Raw genomic sequence first — 21,741 nt, 5'->3', positions numbered from 1 at the left:
CCAAGGGGAAAATTAATTTTTATGTTTTTAAGAACACTCGAGAAGTTAGGTTTGTTTCTGGAAATGTGTAAGAGTCATTCTGCTTCCTACCAGCCCATCCAAGGAGCCCAACTCATTTTGCCACCAGTGTCAAGTCAATTTTCCTAGCCAGCCTTGTTCTAAGATCCTCCCTTGGTAATTGATAGGTGGAGAAATCCCACTAAGCACCCCCCCCAACACACACACACACACACACACACACACACCCCACACACACACCCTCAAAATCCCACTAAGCACCACCCCCCACACACACACACACACACACACACACACACACACACACACACACACACACACACACCCTCCTTGTCATACCGTGTAGCGCGACCTGTGGGAGGGGCTGCTGAATCGACCAATGGAAGGAAGCCGGAGTTAGAGCCTTTGTAAACAAACGCAGAGGTGCTGTGCCTTGGGCTCCTCCCATCCAGACACCCAATGGGTCCCATTACCTATCTAGGACTAGCATAGCGTCCTTTCAGCCAATAAGAGCCGGAGTCTCCCGCAAGGAGGCGCCCCACTAGGAGGGAAAAAACGAAGGGAGCGAAGAGACAGATGTTAATACCAATCAAAAGCTGGGACTTGTGAGGGAGTGGGCAGTAACTACTTCACATGTAAGCCAATAAGCGCCACACGTGCCCCTCTAGGTGACTGAGCGGCATCCTCTTCAACCCAATAGACGAATAGGGCGGTGCCCAGCAACCAATGGCTTGGGTTCGGGGGCGGGGTGAGGAGTCAGTGAGCTGTAAGAGGCAACCTGGCGAGTGCTCATCCGTGCTGTGGCTCACGCTTTAGTAGTGGAGGCCGAGACTGTTCTGGCGACGACGACCTGTACGGCGACGGCTGAGGCTCGCAGAAGAGCGTCGGAATAGGGTCTGAAGGAGAGGCTTCAAGTCAGCCCAGGTGGGCTCAGGCGCCCGGGCTGCAGGGGAGGGGACCCGCGGGAAGCGCCGCTCTCCCGGTTTGGGGGTAGCCCCGCGCCTCTTTTTCCGCCACCTCCGGGGCTGTGAGGGGCGGCGCGTGCCCGCCCGAGCTCCAGTGGGGAGGGTAAGCCCGCAGGTCCCACGTCGCATCAGCTGCGGTGCCCCTTCGCCCTTGGAAGCACGGGGCTTCTTAGTCCTTTCCTTCCCTCAAAGGCGGGCTATTCATCTCCCACCTCCCAAGTTCTCTAGCTCCCCCCCTGAACCCCCAACCCCCTTCTAACACTTGGACTGAAATCTCTGGGATGCAAGTCCCTTTACTACCTCAGTGCAACACAGCCAGGCAAATTAACCATTGCCGCATCTCCCGGTCCTCCTTCCCGCGGTTGCGCATTTTTGCCCCTCCCCCATTCGCGGCGGCCCGTGAGTTTTTGCGTTTCTTCGATTCCTTCCTCCACTCCCTTTACTCCTGCCCACATTCTTGATACCTAATTTGAGTTAGGGACCGTGGCCACTTCTCTTCTGCTTTCCCTAACGCGAGTGAGTCCTTTACGCTCCTCCCCCTACCCCGCTCCCCACATTTCATGCTCATCTCTCACGGAAACTAACATTTTCCACTTGCCTCCTCCAGACAGCTGGAAGGTGAACACCGGAGAGGCAGACTGCACTGTACAAGGAGCTTTACAAGGTTGGAAACTTTAATCAGTTTGTAAATGGTAAACCATTCTTGTCTTCCTTAAAACAGCATTGGGTCATTGTATCCTCTCTAGAAACTTTGTCCCAGTAGAGTTGTTTTGGTGACAATTTCTGAAAATACAATTGAGAAGGATGTACTGGCAACGAGAAATTTAACATGTATTATTGTTTTTAAGTAGATAAAATTGGGTGACATTTTAAACAGCTTAATTGAAGTGTCAGGGAGTTTGCAGTGTGAGGGCTTGACCGCTCTAGTTTGTCATAAATTATAGACTATAAGTTAGCTGTCTAGCACAATGTAATTTGATCACACCCAGCCTATGGATAATATGGCCTTGACACTGCTTAAAAATGACACTCTCTATTCCCCTTTCACAGAGAATTTGTATTCGTCTTCATAGTATATCAGTTTGGGTTTCAATAGTGTTGATTCTAGCCATATGTTCTAGATAATACTGCAAACTACATTGTTCCTAAATAAAATTATGCCAAGAATTGCATGGGGAAAAATAATTTGCTGCACTTAGATGTGATTGAGACTTTAGAGAGTTTAAAAAATAACAACCTGGGTATTGGAGAGTTTGGTAACTAAGAGCTTTGTTTTGGGTAATGGGGGAAGTTGAAGTATTGAGACAAGCCTTGATGGGCCCATTCGGCTGTACATGTATGAGAGTGCATGTAGAAGAGAGAAAATACATATATAAGTGCTTAGTTTCATGATTTTACATGAGTTGGAATTGTTTTTCATAGTTCTCAGTGGTGAATTGTAAGCAGTGAATTTAATATCATGTCCATGCTATTTTGGCCAGAATTTTGCAAGGTTTTGTGAAAAATTGTCACCATTTTTCTTATTCTTTCTGTAACATATATCAGTATGCTTCCATGTATGGTTAGACTGTATGTTGTATATTGAGTAATAAGTCTAGTAGAATGAATTAAAAGGAATCTTTACTATGAGGAGACAGCTTTGTCTAGTGGACCATATGTTTGAGCCCTACTAACAAATCACACTAAAAAGAGGAAAATCTCTTAAAGCTGTTCCAATGAATTACAGGTGTTTAAAATAAGAACAATAAAAATAATTTATGACAGAATTACTGGCAGTCAAAAAGAAAAGTCCTGGACAAATAGCAAAACTATGAGTGGGTCACTATTGTGAGTTGGTATAAGCTGCAGTTGAAACCAAAGTTATTTTTGTACAGTCTTTTCGTGTGGATTTGTACTTATAATTACTCGTTTGCAAATTTAAAGGAATATAGTTAAGATGTCTTCCTACAGATCTTGCCTTTAAGGAGTTCCCAGTTTAATAGAGACCTGTAAACAAAGAATTAAATGTAGTAAAGGATGTGAACAGGACCCGAGTCAGAACCCTGTCACATCTCCAACTGCTCTAGACTTTCTGAAGCGTCATTTTCCTGAACCTGCCTGTTTATTTAGCACACCTTGGCGTCTCTCTGTAGGCACTGTTCTCTTCTACAGTGTAAGTGCCTAGTGAGGTGCTATTCAGAATCTTCGTGAAGCTTGCCTCTGGCCTCTGCTCTATCCAAACAATTGTTTTCTGTATCTTTTTGTTACTTTGTTATAAATAATTGCAGTTGATTCTCATTATTCACAGTAATTATGGTCTATAAAGTCACCTAGATTGACAAATTAGCAAATACGGAACCATTGCTCCCAGGGAAAATCTGTTCATACATACATACATGTGTCACATAGACTGTCAGATACTAAATACAACTCATCCTGGTAGATTCTGGTTTTTTATTTTTACAAAAGAGAAAATGAGGTTCAGAAGTGTTGAGTGACTTATCTGAGGCGGCTCTGAGAGTTAGGATTCAAACCCTTTCTTATCCGGCTCCAGTGGAAAAGCTTCTTGCACTGCACTGCACTGCCCCCTACTGTTTGTGTCCGTCAGTCACCTCTGTATGAGTGTTGAAAGAGAACACTGCCTGTGTTCTACTTTAGCTGGAAATGTGAGGGGCAACTCAGAGTTTTTGCCATTCTGTGCATGTCTGTGAATGACTGCACAGGCGCCATGAGTATTGATTTTAGGATTACAAATAAATTTTAACAAGCAGGTAAATTCTTTTTTTTTTCATTTTTTAAATTATTTTATTATTGTTCAATTACAACTGCCTACATTTTCCAACCCCACCACCCCAGCTAAAATCACCTCCCTCCCTTGCTTCCACACTCCCCCTTGTTTTTGTACTTGAGTCCTTTATAATAGTTCCTGAAAACCGTTTTCCCCATTGTCCCTTCCCCCTTCCCCTCTGGCTATTGTTAGATTGTTCTTTTTTTTTTTTAAATTTTATTTAGTTATTTTTCAAGTACAGTTTTTTCTCTATTTTTCCCATCCCAGCCTCCCCCGCCCCTTGCTCCCCACCTCCCTCCCATTTCCACCCCCCTTAGTTCTCGTCCCTGTGTCCTTCCTATTTGTTCCTCCAAATCCCTCCCCCTTTTTCCCCTTAACTTCCCTTCCTTCTCCCCTCAGCAGGTAAATTCTTGAACACAGGATCCATAAATAACGATGATCAAGTATACTTGTAAATGATCCCTGGAGTCTGTTTTCTGGTACATGCCCCCAATCCACTGTAGATTCGTTAGCTTCCTTGAGAATTCATTCACTTATTCATTGATTCAACAGTTTTTAACTAAGCACTTACTAAGTGAGGATCTGTTCCAGACTGTCGTGAACAAATTAAAGATTAAGCTCCTGTCCTTACAGATGTTATATTCAAGTAAGAAGGACAGACAACTAGCAGTCCAGAGCTCAGGGGAGAGGTCCAGTTTGGAAATTATAGCTTAATTTGACCAAGGTGAAACCTAGTGCGCCCCTCCCACTTCACATCCCCTACAATACTGACTTCCAGAACATTTCTGTTCTGCTCAGTACATAAACACTTCCTTTTGAGCCAAGCCATGCCCTTGATGATCTCCTTCAAGTTCAGCCTGTCCTTGGCTTGGGTTCTGAGTCATGGTCCACTCTTCAGTGGCTGAAGAGCTAGGATTGGGTTCATGCTTTATCTGTCCCACAGACTATAGTGTATACAAAAGGAACCCCGTGGAGGCAGTTTCTTCAGAAGACATTTGAGACTACTGCAATCCTTTTTTTTTTTTTAAGATTTTATTTATTTATCTTTAGAGGGGAAGGGAAGGAGAGAGGGAGAGAAACATCAATGTATGGTTGCCTTTTGTGCGTCCCCTGCTGGGAACTGGCCTGCAGGGAACCTGCCTGCAGCCCTGGCATGTGCCCTGACTGGGAATCGAACCGCGATTGTCTGGTTCGCAGGCCCGCGCTCAATCCACTGAGCTACACCAGCCAGGGTACTGCAATCCTTATAGTTTCCTGAATGTCTGCCCAATTCAAATACCTATCATGTGCTCGTAGATAATGTTCAGTAAATCTTCCTTTTGGTGCTGCATTTATTATTATTATTGTGTGGTTATTTTGTTCATATGGCTGTCTTCCTTCCTAGACTGAGCTCCATGAGGCAGGATCCACATCTTCATTCTTCTGTCCTTGGCACTCAGTACGCTGCCTGTTATATATTAATAGATGTACAAATGTATGACTTGAGGAATTCCTAACTCTTCCTGAAAGCATGGGAAAATATGAAGGCTTCCTAGAGAAGGTAGTGTGTAAGCTGGTTCCTAAAGGGTAAGTAGGAATGCCTTCCCAGTGAATAAAATCTTGAGACAGCATGCTAAGCAGGGACCAGCAGGTGCAAAGGCCAAGAGATATGGAAGGTTACTGAACACTCCTAGTAGATATTTTTAAAGCAAGCAAACAAAAAATATCTAAGGAAAAAACTATGAGTGGACTTGGCCAGAGAGCATGTCACAGCTGAGCAACTGGCTGACCATGACCACAGCTACTCATTAGGAATGTAAATTTTAGGGAGAAACATTCTTAACTTGTTGGCAGGGTATTAGTTATAGTTTAGAAAATCAAGTGTTGAACTCTGGGAATTGTTACACTAAAGTGAAATTACTTATTTTGTCATGAAGCTCATATGTGTCCCGCACCATTCAAAGTGTTCAAAATCTAATCAAAGAGCTCACAAGCTAGCAAAGAGACGGATGGACTGGCTGATTTATCATGTGATAAGTGAGGTAGTAAAATGCTGTAAGAAGAAAGGACTAGTTAGTAATATATGAAGCACTGGGCAGAAATTTTCTCAAATGAGGTGATAATTGAGCTAGAGTAAGGAATTCACTAAATTGAAACTAGGGATTGAAGAATTCATATTTTATAGTAGGAGAGATTAATAATTATCCATTTTTGCTCTATCTGTTGTGGGGTTCAGTTACTAGTTATATTTATTTAAACAGTTTTCTGAACACAATGGGAATAGTTATATCTTTTTTAAAAAGATTTTATTTATTTATTTTTAGAGAGAGGGGGAGGGAGGGAGAAAGAGAGAGAGAGAAACATCAGTGTGTGGTTGCCTCTCACATGCCCCCCCCCCCCCGGGGACCTGGCCTGCAATCCAGGCATGTGCCCTGACTGGGAATCAAACTGGTGACCCTTTGTTTCACAGCCCGCACTCAATCCACTGAGCTGCACTAGCCAAGATATGAATAGTTATATCATAGTAGAACTTTGTGTCAAAATAAACTGGTTTAACCAAAGGTTTCTGTAATGCTAGACTTCTCTAGAGCCTTTATTACATTATTGTCCATTGTGAACTGTGGATTTCCAAAAGGGGTACATTGCATTTAACCATGGTTTCTCCTCCTTCCCCCTCGTGCTCCCATCCCCACCTTCAGAGCGTATGTAAACATCTTTTGCAATACAATTATGTGAGACATAGTTTGAGGAGTGATGAATTACAATATATGTTTGTCAAACCGTGATTTATCAGTGCTCTCCATGTGCCTTGTAAAATAATCTGTAGAATCTTACAGGAAAGAAGGAGAGACATTTGGAAAGAAAGAATATATTCTAACCAAGTTATATCACCCTCCTCATTGAAAAGTATGGCTTATTCATATTTTGAAATTTCATTGGAGACACCCTGAGGCGTTACGAAACCTGAACAGAAGTCAGTGCTGGGGGCAAAGGCAAAACTGTCTTAAAAGTGAGAATCTTCCAACTTAAGAAGATACTGCTTTCTTTATGTGTTCATATTAAGCCATATCAGACATATATTTTGCCAGTCAGGTATTTCATTTAGGAACATTCTGAAAATCCATGCCCTCTTCTGACCCGGGAATTTGGGGGGTTGTATGCCAATGTTCTCCTTTCAATAAGATCTGATTATATAAGCATTAGGGACTGAGGCCTTATACTATGTGATTTTAATTCATCTGCCAATACTGACTGTGTGAGTAACTCCCGAGGAATTGTTAAAATCAAGGAAGCAGTGATCATGTTTTTGACAGCTCACTGAATTTGAAGTCAGAAGATGCTGGGTTGAAGTGTGTCTCTGCCAGCTTTCTATTTGAATGACCTTGGGCACAGCTACCTAATCATCTGTGGTCTCCCTTTCCTTTCTGATGAAATGAAGATACATAGGGTTAGTGTGAGGATGAAGGGGTGTGCATAAACATACTCCATAAACTCTGAAGCACTACAGAAACATAAGACAGACTAAAGGAATGTATCCAGCTTAATTTGAATTTGCATTTTAACTTTAGTTTTTGATTTTATATTACAAAATAGTATGTAAAATTCTAGAGCATTGGTAGACAAAATGGGGGGACTACAAAGCCCTCCAAAGATCTACCAGACTGAGACAGCGGTTAATACTTCGATGGATACATTTTATACTCTCTATGCATATTCTAATCTGTGCATTTATAGACATACACCATCAAAACTCGGTTCCAACAGTTTGGTTCTCAACCAAGTTGTTCATGAAAAAAAGTCTCAGTTGTCAAACAAAACTTTGATTCTCCACCCAACAACCCTTTCATGCTGACACCTGTATGATCAGTCATGCATCTCTTAGGTGACAGGCAAAGGAGATTCAGTTTTTGAAAAAGCTGCTTCTCAAACAGCCTTATGGAATGAATTAAGTTCAAGAACCATGGTTCCACTATATGCATTTTTTACATTAGAAATGGGTTCATCTTGGGTGTTTGTTTAGTCATTTTATTTTTATGACATAAATCCCCTAAAAGCAGAGGCCCCTAATCTTTTTGGCATCAGGGACCAATTTTTCCACAGACGAAGTGTGAGGGTGAGGTGGAACAGGAGGCTGAGCTCAGGAGGTGAAGTGAGTGAAGCTTCCCTGGCTCACCCACCACTTGCCTCCTGCTGTTCAGCTGGGTTCCTAACAGCTTGGGTCGGGGGCCTCTGCCTAAAAGTACAATTGCTTGGTTCAAGTAATTATCAAGTCTTTTGCTATACATTGATATATAGAGATACACACACACACACATATATATATAAAATGAGAACTAGAAAATGTGCTATCTTCTCAGCCTGCTGAAGTGTGACCTTGTGGTAATTTAATATTCTGAATCACTTCAGAAGCTTCATCAAAGGCACATTCAGAAATGAACTTGATGTATATATGCAGTTATGCTTGGCACTGTTTGTAATTGCATGATAGGAAAGACTAGTGTTTGTTAACAAGGAACTGGTTAAATAAACTTGGGTACATCCAAACCAGGGAATATTGTATAGTTGTACAAAAGAATGAGGAAGATCTGTATACTTATGTGAAACCGCTTTAAGATATGTTTTGATTTTTACAAAGGAATAAGTTATGGAACAATATGTTTAGTGTGCTTTTTGTGTTGAGAAAGAAAAAAAGGTAGAATAAAAATATGCAGTTATATTTGCTTATAATTGCAAAAAGAAATCCTGAAGTGTTATATAAGATGTGGAAGTGGGATTTTCTTTACATATATTTATATATGCATATGAGGTTTGTCCAGAAGGTATCTGGCCATGTAATGTGAAACATAGAGACATTTATTGAAGAAGATAAAGATAAAAGAAACATGTTACATAGGACAGTGATGCCTCAGTCCCCTTCAAAGTAGCACCTTGGAACCTTACACAGTTCTCCCAATTGCCATCAACTGCCCTGTCATATTTTCTTGAATCTTATGGATGGTCTGAAATCTCTTTCTTCTCAAAGGTGATTTTAGTTTTGGGAAAAGTCAGAAATTGCAAGGTGCCAAATCTGGGCTGGAGGGGGGCTAAGTCACCTGGGCGATTTGATGTTTTGCCAAAAACTCTGTAGGAGATGTGATACGTGAGTGGATTTGTGATGAAGCTGCCAATCACCAGTTGCCCATAGTTGTGGCCTTATCAATCATCCAGATAGTTTCTGTGGAAGAATGTTCAAGCTTAATGCAAAATATGATACAAATTTTTTGCTCTACTCAGTCATTTTGAATGCAACGGCCACACAGTACACATGCTCACTCAACTGTGTCTACCACCCCCCCTTAACTAGTACAGTGAAGTCATCATTGTTCACACATGCACATTCTAGTCCATCCTCCTTGGATGCCAGGTTACATTGATGTTACACAATCCATTCTCTTTATATTAATAGCAGCTGGACTTTTTCTGGACAGACCTCTTACATGTACATATATACATACATATGTATTTAATCCTCACCTGAGAATATGTTTGTTGATTTTAGAGAGAGAGGAAGGGCAAATGAGAAAGGGAGAGACATCGATGTGAGAGAGAAACATCAGTCAGTTGCATCCTATACCCATCCTGTTTGGGGATCAAACCCACAACTTAGGTTTGTGCCCTGACTAGCAATCAAACCCTCAACTTTTTGGTGCACTGTGGGTGCAACTTTGCCCGCAAGTCCCGCCCCCTCCACCACAGATGAAAATAAAACTACCAAGACATGATCTGCTTGGGGAGGAGAGGTGGCCAGTCTCTCACAGGAGAAGGACCAAGAACCCCTTCCTCAACGGCTTTTAATAAGTTCAGAGCACTCAGGAATACAGATAAAGTTGATCAGTCAATGTCAGGCAGCAAGGATCAAACAATAGATAACATTTCAAGGAGATTTGAGGGTTTCATCTCAGTCAGTGTGTGTCAGGTAAGGGGGCTGCAAAAACTTTGGGAGACATACTCATTTCCTGCTTGGACTCTTATCATAGGAATGAAAGCACTCGTAGCAAAGCAGACTTCACAGAACTTTAGGAACTCTTTCTTATGCCCGATCACCCTAGAACTCGCTCTAGCCAGAAGAGGACTGCACCACCCTCCCTGTCATAGGTTTTTATGCTTAAGTGGATTAGAGCCAGGAAGCGCTTCTCCAAGATGGAAATGGGGACTCAGACTGTGTCAGAATAGCCAGGGGGTGAGGGTCCATCACTCCCTCTTTGTTTCAGCCCCCCAAGTCCTTCCTTGAGGGCCTCCCAAGTGATTGTGTCTGGATTAGGTTGCCCCTCCTCTGAGGGGTCTTACCCGTCACTGACTAAGGGACCAAGCGCTGGGGGCAGAGATGGATGAAGCAGAAGCGGCGCTCCTGCCAGAAATAAGCTTTGTCTCCTTAGTGGCTCACAGTCCTAAGTGGCTCGCACTCAGCCTGATCCATGGGGGGAAGTTACAACTCCTGAAACCAGGCAGAGCGGTTCCCGACATTGCATAGTGCTGTTCCAACCAACCGAACCACCCAGCCAGGGCTATTTATATATTTTTAATTTTTTTTGAATTTTTTGAAGTGTTTATATTACCTTTTCATAAAATGAATGAATGAATGAATGAAGTTATAAGATAGAGAGAAGGTAAAAGGATCAGAGGGCTGCCCATCCTTTTGGTACTTGGTGAACACATAGAGACAGTAGCAAAAATTGGAAGACTGGCCTCAGAAAGGTTGGCAGCCTTTTTTCTTCTTTTTCTCAGTTTCGTATATTTTAAAAATAATTGAAGAACAATAAAACAATTTAAAATGTTCCCAGGTGGCAGTCCCCATTGCTTTAATAGCTACTTTCTTTTTCATATTCATTTGCAGTATTTTTATATGCATACATACAATTTTCTGTTGTAATCATACTTTTCATATTGTCAAGCTTAATATTTTTTTCACAGGATGACCTTTTTTTAAAAAATGAAGGTAGGGAAGCTTTGTCTAGCACACAGGCCAAAAGTGGGCTTATCTACCTCAAGAAGCAGGTATTCAAGCCCTCTAGTCTGCATAAGACACACATGAGAACAAAAGAAAGATTTAAATGAATATAAATGAAAGTAACATTTCTCCTGATTATAAAATAAACCATGTTCTTATTTTGTGATTACTCAGAAAAAAATACAGAGAAAAAGTGATCTTTAATTTTGTCACTGAAGATGTTGCCGTTCTTTTGCTTTTTAGACCATTTTTATGCATATAAACATTTAAAAAAGTAGAATCATAATATATAGTCTTTTCTTTAGTTACTGTAGTTTGGAACTATTTCCCTGGCAGCAAGTACATTCTGGCATCATTTTGAATAGCTGGGTATATATCATTAGCTAACTGTTGCCGCCCCTGTGGTGAAACACCTTATATGTGCATTTTAGCAGACTTGAGCAACTATCTTTGCACTGAATTCCTAGAAGTAGAATTTCTTGAGGAAAAAAGTACAAAACAGTTTTAATATAAATTTTCAACTTATCCTGTAGAAAAATTGCTTACATTTATATTCCCACACACAGTTGAGAAAACTCCAGTTTCCTTCCTACATTTGTTATCTTTGCTGCTCTTTAGGCAGAAAAAATCTCACTTTTAATTTACATTTCTTTGATTTCTAGTGACTTTGACTCTTTTTTATATTTATTGGCCACTTTTATTCTTATAAGAATTGCCTGTTTCTTCATTGCCTATTTTCTATTGAAGTAAACAAACAAGCAAACAGAATAAAAACAAAGACACTGAAATAGAGAACAAGTGGGCAGCGACCAGAGGGGAGAGGGAAAGGAACTTAAGGGGAAAAAGGGGGAGGGATTTTGAGGAACAAGTATGAAAGACACAGAGATGAGGACTGGGGGGGGGGGGATGGGAGGGAGGGGGGAGACCGGGCCGGGGGGGTGGGGTGGGATGGGAGAAATAGATATAAAAAAAAAAGTACTTGAAAAAAAAATGGCAAATTTTGATATATGAGTTTACATAATAAAAATGTAAAAATAATTTTAAAAAAAAGTAATTTTTTTAGATTTCCTTATAGGCTAAAGCTATAAACATTTTAGTTGTTGTTGAGATTGCAAATACTTTCCCCCAGAAAGTAATTTGCTACTTAACTTAATTTTTGTTATCTTCCTAAATAGAAGCATTGTTTTTTCCTGTATTGTACTCACATCTATTCATTTTTTTCTTTTTTTAAATATATTTTATTGATTATGCCATTACAGTTGTCCCATTCCCCCTCTTCAGTCCCCTCCACCCTGCACACCCCCTCCCCCACCATGCCCCCCTTTAGTTTATGTCTATATGCCACCAGTTCTTTAGATTCTATATTTCCCATACTATTCTTGCCCTCCCCCCTGTCTGTTTTCTACCTATTGTCTATGCTACTTATTCTCTGTACCTTCTCCCCCCTTCACCTCCTCCCACTCCCATTGCTAACCCTCCATGTGATCTTCATTTCTATGGTTCTGCTCCTGATCTAGCTGTCCTCTTAGTTTGCTTTTGTTTTAGGTGTGGTTCTTAATAACTGTGAGTTTGCTGTCCTTTCACTGTTCATCTTTTTTATCTTTTTCTTAGATAAGTTCCTTTAACATTTCATATAATAAGGGCTTGGGGATGATGAACTCCTTGAATTTGACCTTATCTGAGAAGCACTTTATCTGCCCTTCAATTCTAAATGAAAGCTTTGCTGGATAGAGCAATCTTGGATATAGGTCATCGGATTTCATAACTTGGAATACTTCTTTCCAGCCCCTTCTTGCCTGGAAGGTCTCTCTTGAGAAATCAGCTGACAGTCTGATGGGAACTCCTTTGTAGGTGACTGTCTCCTTATCTCTTGCTGCTTCTAGAATTCTCTCCTTCATCTTAATCTTGGCTAATATAATTATGATGTGCTTTGGTGTATTCCTCCTTGGGGCCACCTTCTTTGGGACTGACTCCCTGAGCTTCCTGGACTTCCTGGAAGTCTATTTCCTTTGCCAGATTGGGGAAGTTCTCTTTTATTATTTGTTCAAATAAGTTTTCCACTTGTTGCTGTTCTTCTTCCCCTTCTGGTACCCCTATAATTCGGATGTTGGAACGTTTAAAGATGTCCTGGAGATTCCTAACCCTGTCCTCATTTTTTTGAATTCTTGTTTCTTCATTCTTGTCTGTTTGGTCGCTTTTTTTGTTCCTTATGGCGACTAAAATCAACCAGTTCTGTGAGCATCCTGATCACCAGTGTTTTGAACTGTGCATCAGATAGATTGGCTATCTCTTGGTCACTTAGAACTATTGGCTCTGGGGCTTCGAGCTCTTCTTCATGAGCCATAATGTTTTGGTCTATTCGCGTCTGTTATGTATGAGGGGCGGAGCCTTAGGTGTTCACCAGGGCAGGGCAACCAATTGCTGGGATGTGATGCTGTATGTGGGGGCAGGGTCAGAGAGGGGCAATGGCCTCTCTCTGCTCTCTCTTTCAGATTTCAGTCCCCTCTGCTGCTTCCTGCAAGCGAATTGGGCCCTTCTGGTGCTGGTTCCCAAGTGTGTGGGCTTGTGCACCCTTCAGGACCCTGTGGGTCTCTCCAACAAACTCTCTGTGAGCCTGGGAAGCCTTTCCCGACACCTCAAACCCTGAAAGTTTTTCCAGTTGGTGCTTGTAGGCTTTAATTCCCGGTGCTGGGGCCCTGGTTTGCACAGTCTGTCTCACTGCTTGTTTTTTTGCCTGGTTTATCTGTGCATGAACGTGTGAGTGCAGTCAGCCAGCCTTCTTGCACCCTCACAGGGTCTGCCCATTGCCACCCAACGCCTGGGATCTGCCAACTGCCACCTGCGTGCCTGGGTCAGTCTGGCCACTTTTTCCTGCTTGACCCCACTCTGCCAGCCGCTGACTCTGCCCCTCTTACCAGTCTGGATGAATGGTTCGTTGTTGTTGGACTTCCGTACAGTTCAATTTTCTGTGTTTTGGTTGCTTTTTTGTTACTAAAACTTTGTTGTCTTTAAATTCGGTTGTGCGAGGAGGCACAGTGTTTCCACCTATGCCTCCATCTTGGCTGGAAGTCCCTTATGTGAATATATTGATTGCCTTAAATAAACTTGATTTTATTCCTTTTTAAAAATTGTATTCCTTTCTATAATGATTTTTTAGAAATTTTATTTATTTATTTTTAGAGAGGGGGAAGGGAGGAAGAGAGAAAGGGAAAGAAACACCAATGTAAAAAAGAAATATGGATTGATTGCCTCTTGCATGTGCCCCAACTAGGGACTGAAACCTCAACCCAGGCATGTACCCTGACTAGGACTCAAACCAGACTACCTTTTGCTTTGGGAAATGGTGCCCAACCAACTGAGCCACACTGGTCAGGGCTCTAAAATGATTTTTTTTTTAGATACAAACTTATTTTAAAAGATTTTATTTATTTATCTTTAGAGGGGAAGGGAAGGAGAGGGAGGGAAATATCAATGTATGGTTGCCTCTCGTGCATCCCCTGCTGGGAACTGGTCTGCAACCCAAGCATGTGCCCTGACTGGGAATTGAACCATGATCCTTTGGTTTGCAGGCCCGCTCTCAGTCCACTGAGCTACGCTAACCAGGGCTAAAATGATTTTTTTAATGTGTTTTTAAAATACATTTCTGGCAAATACTGAGATGCTTATGTAGTTTTCTTTTTCCTTTGCCTAATATGATAAAATACATTTTTGTATTTCTCAATTTTAGACCATCTTGCATTTCTGGGCTGAACCCTATTTGATCAAAGTGGTTTTGTTTTATATAAATTGTTTGATTTTATTTGCTCATGTTTTATTTGACTATATATATTTGTAACATGAACATAGGTCTGTAGTTTTCTTTTGTGCTAATTTTGTTCTTTTTAATGTGTTGGGTGTATCTGTATACTAACCATTAGAGGACTCTCTTCATTTCTTTGTGCTCTGGAACACTTGCACGGGAATTACCTGCTTTTTGAAAGTAGGTGCTGTTATGGACTATATAGACTGGTCTTGCCCAACATTAAAATGCTGTAATCTCAGTGATTTTAGGGTGCCTAGGAGCGGAACAGAATGTGATTATTTAGTGAGAGTTGACTTTAGTTTGATAGTGGTGTTCTTGGTGTCTTTTGATTACCAAAGCTGGCATTGCACTCATCCTCTGAGGGTTTGTAGGAGCTTCGTTCTGATATTGAACAAATACAACTGTTTAGTTCTGCAGTCTCGAAGATATCCAGTGCCCTTACCAGGGCTCTGCTTTGTTCTCACTGAAAACAAGAAGTTATACAGTAAAACTTTGCTGCGCTAGAAGCTTTTGAAGAATGGGGTATTCTGGTTTAATTTTATAAACTTGGAAATACCAAGGTGAAAAAATCCTAAACTTTAACTCTCTGTTGAATGCAGTTCTAAGATGGAGCAAATAATTCCACTTTACTTCTCTAATAAGTTTGATATCTTCTGATCTAGTTAATGTTTTATTATAGAAGTGCTAAAGTATCTGAGGATCACACTATAAAGATCCTTTTTTAAAACTTTAGATGTATGGAAAGGTATTGTGTGTATTCAGGCTGGATGGGTAATGATGTTTAAGCATACGTTGTAGATGAAATCTCTCATTGCAACTTGTTTTCTTATTTAACTCATAAAAATAAAACATATTTGATTGAGGGTGGGAGTTGTGAGGAAATTTTGTTTTTAAATTGGTTGTCTTTATTTCTTTTTTTAAAATATTTTATTTATTTTTCTTTTATTTTTAGAGAGAGGGGAAGGGAAGGAGAAAAAGAGGGAGAGAAACATCAATGTGTGGTTGCCTCTCACATGGCCCCCACTGGCGACCTGGCCTGCAACCCAGGCATATGACCTGACTGGGAATCGAACCATGACCCTTTGGTTCACAGCCCACGCTCGGTCCACTGAGCTACACCAACCAGGGGGGTTGTCTTTATTTCATACTAAGATAGGCTACTATGCAGTACCCTTGGCTTTAGACCTACAAAAAGAAACATTTTTCTACTTGCTGTATACAGTGGTTCTCAAATTTAGATTCCTTCAGAGTCACCTGGAGGGCTGATTGCTGGGCCCTACCTAGAATTGCTGATTCAACAGGTCTAGGGTGAGGCCTGAGAATTTGCATTTCATCTAAGGTGATACCAATGCTGCTGCTGTATACTAATTGTAAATACTAGAAATCTGGTTCTGAAAGAAAGCTAAATTCAGTCTGGGAGTATTGCATAGATTATGGAGCAAATCATGAAAGATTCAGCTGTCCACTGCCAGCATGACATTGTGTTCGGGTCATTCATTAGTAAGACACAGTGACATGGCAGTTCTTGTTTCATGATTTGGCTAAGCCCTGGCCAAATGCCAATTGAGAAATTTTCTCATTTGCGAGACTTGGAGACTTAGGGGACTCTGGGCAGATAGGATTTAGTGATTAATTCTATGGAAGTAGGGGTTATCTATATGCCCCTTTTACCATTTAGCCTTATGAGGGTCCAGTAAGTTTTTTAAATGTTGAATAACTTTGAGTGCTTATTAAGTGGAAAGTTTTGTGTGTTTTTTAAGATATTCTTGAGATTGTTTAATATAATAATTTTAAGAAAATAAGAAACTTTTTCTAAAAAAAAGGAATCACTGGAATCATTTCACCTTATTAGAATGTTGGAGAATATAGTCTGCTGCATAAAATATCAGAAGCGTTATGAATTTTTAATTCTTTTTTTTTTAAGATTTTAAAATTTATTTATCTTTAGAGGGGAAGGGAAGGAGAGAGGGAGAGAAACATCAATGTGTGGTTGCCTTTTGTGTGCCCCCTGCAGGGAAGTGGCCTGCAGGGAACCAGCCTGCAACCCAGGCATGTGCCCTGCCTGGGAATCGAACCTTGATTGTCTGGTTCTGAGACTGCACTCAATCCACTGAGCTACACCAGCCAGGGCTTTGAATTTTTAATTCTTCTAGTGAACTGTCATTGCATTGTTTGATGTAATACTAGTAATTCTCATAATCCCTCTGCAGATGAAAAAGGAAGGCCAAAATCATAGAGCTGGCAGAGAAACTAGACACAGGAGACAGCTATGAAGGAAAAGATATGTGTGTGTATATATACTTACACATATATACATACATAAGATATATGTATATACACACATTTCTTAAATTATTCTTTTCATATAGACAAAGATAACTGTTCTGAACTTAGGCATCATACAGAAACTTCAAGTTGAAGAGAAAGCAAACTCTGGAAGCCACACCTTCTTGCAGAGGAGATTTGCTTCAACAAGTTTTTCTTGCTTGTCTGCTACATAATTTCTGTTGTTCTACCGCTCACTGCCTCAGCTTTTCATGTCAATCCGCTGGTTCAGCATTGACTGTTGAAGGAGTATCTGGTACTGCAAGCAGTGGGTTGGGCAGACTCCCTATCTGGAAATACTCCTGTTTTGTTCCCTTCTTCCTTCAGAGAAGACTTTGAGTGAGAGAAAAAAGAGTAGAACTAGATTCTACAGACTAGACCAGTGCTTCTGAAGCTTGGCTGCGGCAAAAACAATTTCTGAGAGAGATTAGATCAGAGATAGTCAATGTTTAGGATTTCACAGGCTAGTAAATTTTCAAAAATATTTTTAGGACAACATACAATCACAATATTTTTATTTTTTAAAAGATTTTACTTATTTATTTTTAGAGAGAGGGAAAGGGAGGGAGAAAGAGAGGGAGAGAAACATGATTGTGTGGTTTCTGCTCACGTGGCCCCCACTGGGCACCTGGCCCACAACCCAGGCATGTGCCCCCCACATGGGAATCAAATTGGTGATCCTTTGGTTCACAGCCCGCGCTCAATCCACTGAGCCACACCAGCAGCCAGAGCTGATCACAATATTTTAAAAATAAGGATTGTAAAAACACCCTTATTAATATCATTTGATAAAAGGATATTTTAAAACCAAAAGACGTATGAAGGCCTTAATTCAATGCAAAAAAGCAATTATTTAAATTGAATAAATTTAACTTCATGAAAAACACTAATTTTTCTTATTCACCACAGGCTGGTGAATATTCACTTGGGACCAGCACCCGTTTGGTCATTCTTACTCTCAAGAAACTTCTGCTCTGACTGGTGTGGCTCAGTTGGTTGGGCATCATTCCACAAACTGAAAGGTTGCTGGTTTGATTCCCAGTCAGGGCACATGCCTGGGTTGTGAGTTCGATCAGTTGAGGTGCATGTGAGAGGCAACCAATGGATGTTTCTCTCTCACACTGATATTTCTCTCTCTCTCCTTCCTCTCCCTTCTCTTTAAAATTAACTAAGTAAAATCTTAAAAAAGAAACTTCTAGTCTGTTTCCAAAACAAATAATGTATATATGTATAATGCATGCACTTGAATACATATATAATCAAATGCGAAATGGGGGTGGAGGTAGGGGAGGCAGAGGTTGTATTCAGGCTTCTATAGTGCCATTTCTTATATTATGCATTAAAAATAACTTAAATTTCTATCAGATCAGTTGAAGACATTTGAGACCTTTGTTTTGTTATTGATACTGTTACTGAGAAAAATTACATGTATTTCATATGTAATAATTTGCCCACTGGAATGTTTTTGAGTAGTGTTATTGCTAAAGATTCCAGTTCTCTGTATTTCCCCTGTTAATAGCATGTATCTTTTTTGGAGCTGGATATGGAGGAGTCATGGTCTCTGTGATGTATGACCGCATTTGATGTTATCCTTGGAGGACAGCCCAGCCTTTACTTGCCAGTGTGGAACTTGAGGTCAGGGCTGGGTACGAAGAGCTTGCCACTGACTGTAGGCAAGTCCGTTGACCTTTAAATGCTTTATGGAGTGCGTTTTATGTCTGTTCTGTACATTTTCCGGTAGGACAACAGCAGTGTCACAGAACATCTTTGAGGCATCATGGTTTCTAAAAGTTGTGTATTGTTAGTAACTGTTAGATTAAAAAATGTAATAGATACTAAAGGCAATTAATTAGGGAACTTCATGATAGTTAAAGTTAAACAGAAGTTCTCAGAGCAATGAATTTACTGGTGCATGGATTTTTTTTTTCTTCTAACAAGCATAAGATTGGTGTTTTGTAGAACAACAATTAGGAAACTTTCAATAGGAATTAGAACAATTGAGAGTTGGACTGTTTCATGTAGTTTTCCACTGTACTGGAAAAATTGTCCTTGGTCTTTAGTCTTTCTATAATTAGAATCACCTATAGTAGTTGATAAGCAAAAATTCAAGTGTTGGGTCTTGTTTTGGGCCTAACAAGTCAGAATATCTGCAGGGTATGTTGCGGAGAGCTCCCAGGTGACTCCGATGTGCTCTAGAGACTGAGAACCACTGGATAGAAATAGGCCTTCTCAACACTTGATAAATGCAGTCTTAATCCTATTTGAGTATGCTTCTATTTTATATTCTTGGCTCTAGTCTAGGGACTAGACTATGTAGTAATTATGTTTGCTGTTGTTGTTCTTCCCAGAGTGTTTGTATCCAGATTTTCAGAGTCCCGTTTCATCAGTAGGGCAGTTTTATAGGTCAGTCCTATACAATCTGTATTGTGTCCTATTTATATTGTCTGACTTATTTGGAAGCCTTGAGTTTAAATTTTGTTTGTGATTTATGTTTGTTATTAATGTACTTTTCTATTAGGAAACCCAAATAATTTTCCTCTTGGCTTGTCAGGTAATAAGCTTTTGAGAGCTTCTTGTCAACTTCTAATTGCAGGTATGTTCAGTTTTCTGTGTGCTTAACAAGGGCATTGATATTCAATTAGCAAGCCTTTTTCTTGCATTGAGTAGAAGATAACTAATGGAGCATTGTGTGTTGAGGGCAATATAGGAAAGCTTGGCAGGGTTGCTACTCCCTTATTTTCATTAAAGTCCATGCAGCTTTTCTGAGAACAAATGAAGTAGAAATAGAGGAAACAAGATCATTGTAATGAGGATGGACCTGAAAATTTTTAAACTTTTATATACATACCCTACCTGTCCTCCCCACCCACCCTCCATAAAAGCTGAACTTATCCCGCGTCCTTTCCACCTTGATCTTCCACCAAATGGTGTAGAAAAGCTGATGGGTTTGTCTACTTTGTAAAACAGGAGTTCCTATAAGGCTGTCAGCTGATTTCTCAAAAGAAATCTTACAGGCAAGAAGGGGCTGGAAAGAAGTATTCCAAATCATGGAAGGCAAAGACCTACATCCAACATTACTCTATCCAGCAAAGCTTTCATTTAGAATGGAAGGGAAGATAAAGTGCTTCCCAGATAAGATCAAGTTAAAGGAGTTCATCATCGCCAAGCCCTTATTATATGAAATGTTAAAGGGACTTATTTAAGAAGTAGAAGACGATCAAAAACTATCAACAGTAAAATGGCAACAAACTCACAACTATCAATAACTGAACCTAAAAAAAAAAGAGATGAAAACAAAAACTAAGCAAACAGCTAGAACAGGAACAGAATTAGAGAAATGGAGATCACATGGAAGGTTTTCAGTGGGCAGGGAGAGGGGAAGAAGGGGGGGAAGGTATAGGGAATAATTATAACTGGTAGGCATAAAATAGATGGGGAGAGGTTGAGACCGATTTAGGAAACAGAAGTCAGAGAACTTATATGCACAGCCCATGGACATGAATTAAGTAGGGGGAATGGCTGGAGGGGTGGGGGGTGCAGGGTGGAATGGGGAAAAATTGGGAAAACTGTAATAGTATAATCAATAAAATACACTTAAAAAAGAATGTTTTTTTTTTTGTTTAGACATCAGGGAAGCTGTGTGATCTTGATTAGGTTCTAGAACCTACAGAATTTGCCTTGAAAAGATCCCCCCTCCCCACTTGCCTAGAAAGGCTAAGGCACCCTAGACATGTTATTGTTTTTCCCCTTCTTCGCTTCCTTTTTACAAGAGAACAAATCCATTTTATTTATTTACTTTTCAATAAATTTAAGTCCTTGAGGGGTACAGATTACATGGATTCTGTGTCCAATTGCCTGAGCAGGAAGGTTGCTTTGGAATTTACCACGAGCCACACCACTGTTTCCATGAGCACGAGTTACCTTTCCCCAGGTGACTCTGGTTTTATTCGATTTGCCACCAGGAAGTAACCATATCTCTTGCCTAGACAGAATTCAGTTTCATCTCGAGCATAAAAATGTATAATTTTGAGAAGAGCTGTGTGCTCCCTCTGGTTCCAGAGCCCCCTCTTACAGCCAGCAAAAACGGCCTTGGAACACAGCCATCCAGATGTATTTGTCATCACAGAAGTCCTTTTCACAGCAGGCCTTCACAAGCGCCACAGTGGCAGAAAGAGGCATTTATTTTCCTTTAAACTTTTAAAGAATTATACATCTGTAAGTTGATAACTACAGGACACGGTTAGTTTTTTAACAGGTACAGATTAGCAGTTTGTGTTCATCTGTAGTTAAGAACTTTGACTTAGAACTTCAGAAGCTTCTGGAAGAATCTGGATATTATAGGTTTTCATTTCCTTGATCCTTGTAGCATTTTATTCTTTCTTTTGCTTCTGTTTAGGATCTATCATAATGAATGGATCCAGTGTAGTAAACACATCACCCAGCATAAAATCCAAGGAGGATCAGGGGTTAAATGGGCACGATGAGAAGGAAAACCCATTTGCAGAGTACATGTGGATGGAGAATGAAGAGGATTTTAACAGACAGGTAAAGAAAGGAGTGGGAGGACAATGATGTATATAACTCAACAGTTATATTTTATTGTCAGTCTGTTATAAAAGAAATGGGCCATTGGCTTTAGAATAACTTAAAAATACATGGAGGCCAGCTCTCCAGGTCTGAGCTGACTAGGAAGCCCTTTCAACTGGTAAGAGACCATAGTACTTTGGAGGAAGATTGTGATATTTTTCTACCACATTGATTAAAAGAGGATCTAATGCCATGGTGATCTGATGTAGACTTCTGGGAAACAGCAGTTTTGTGAAGATAGGCCAACCTGGCATGCCCCAGATAGGAACTCAGGAGCTGGCAGAGTGTGAGCCTGAGTTAGCTGAGGGTG

At 40.5% G+C, this 21,741-nt stretch overlaps 1 protein-coding gene across 4 annotated transcripts in view; it reads left to right on the top strand.

The window, feature by feature from the left end:
• The first annotated feature begins 790 nt into the window (after positions 1–790).
• PAIP2B (poly(A) binding protein interacting protein 2B) overlaps positions 791–21,741 on the top strand; it is a 29,612-nt gene continuing 8,661 nt past the window's right edge. Inside the window, exons 1-4 of one of the 4 annotated variants that reach the window (XM_037127252.2) lie at positions 791–942; positions 1,591–1,647; positions 19,396–19,437; positions 21,241–21,389. In XM_037127252.2, the coding sequence (XP_036983147.1) occupies positions 21,252–21,389 (138 nt within the window). In that variant the 5' untranslated portion in view covers positions 791–942; positions 1,591–1,647; positions 19,396–19,437; positions 21,241–21,251. Of the gene's footprint in view, positions 943–1,590; positions 1,676–5,134; positions 5,317–19,395; positions 19,438–21,240; positions 21,390–21,741 lie in introns of all 4 variants that reach the window. The other 3 variants (XM_037127254.2, XM_037127251.2, XM_037127253.2) reach the window with 3 other exon arrangements.

Source organism: Artibeus jamaicensis, unplaced genomic scaffold, assembly GCF_021234435.1.
Source record: "Artibeus jamaicensis isolate MK-2021 breed Jamaican fruit bat unplaced genomic scaffold, CSHL_Jam_final contig_3174, whole genome shotgun sequence".
Lineage (NCBI taxonomy): Eukaryota > Metazoa > Chordata > Mammalia > Chiroptera > Phyllostomidae > Artibeus > Artibeus jamaicensis.
Note: the sequence above shows the minus strand (reverse complement) of the source record. Positions and strands in the feature narration are given on the sequence as shown.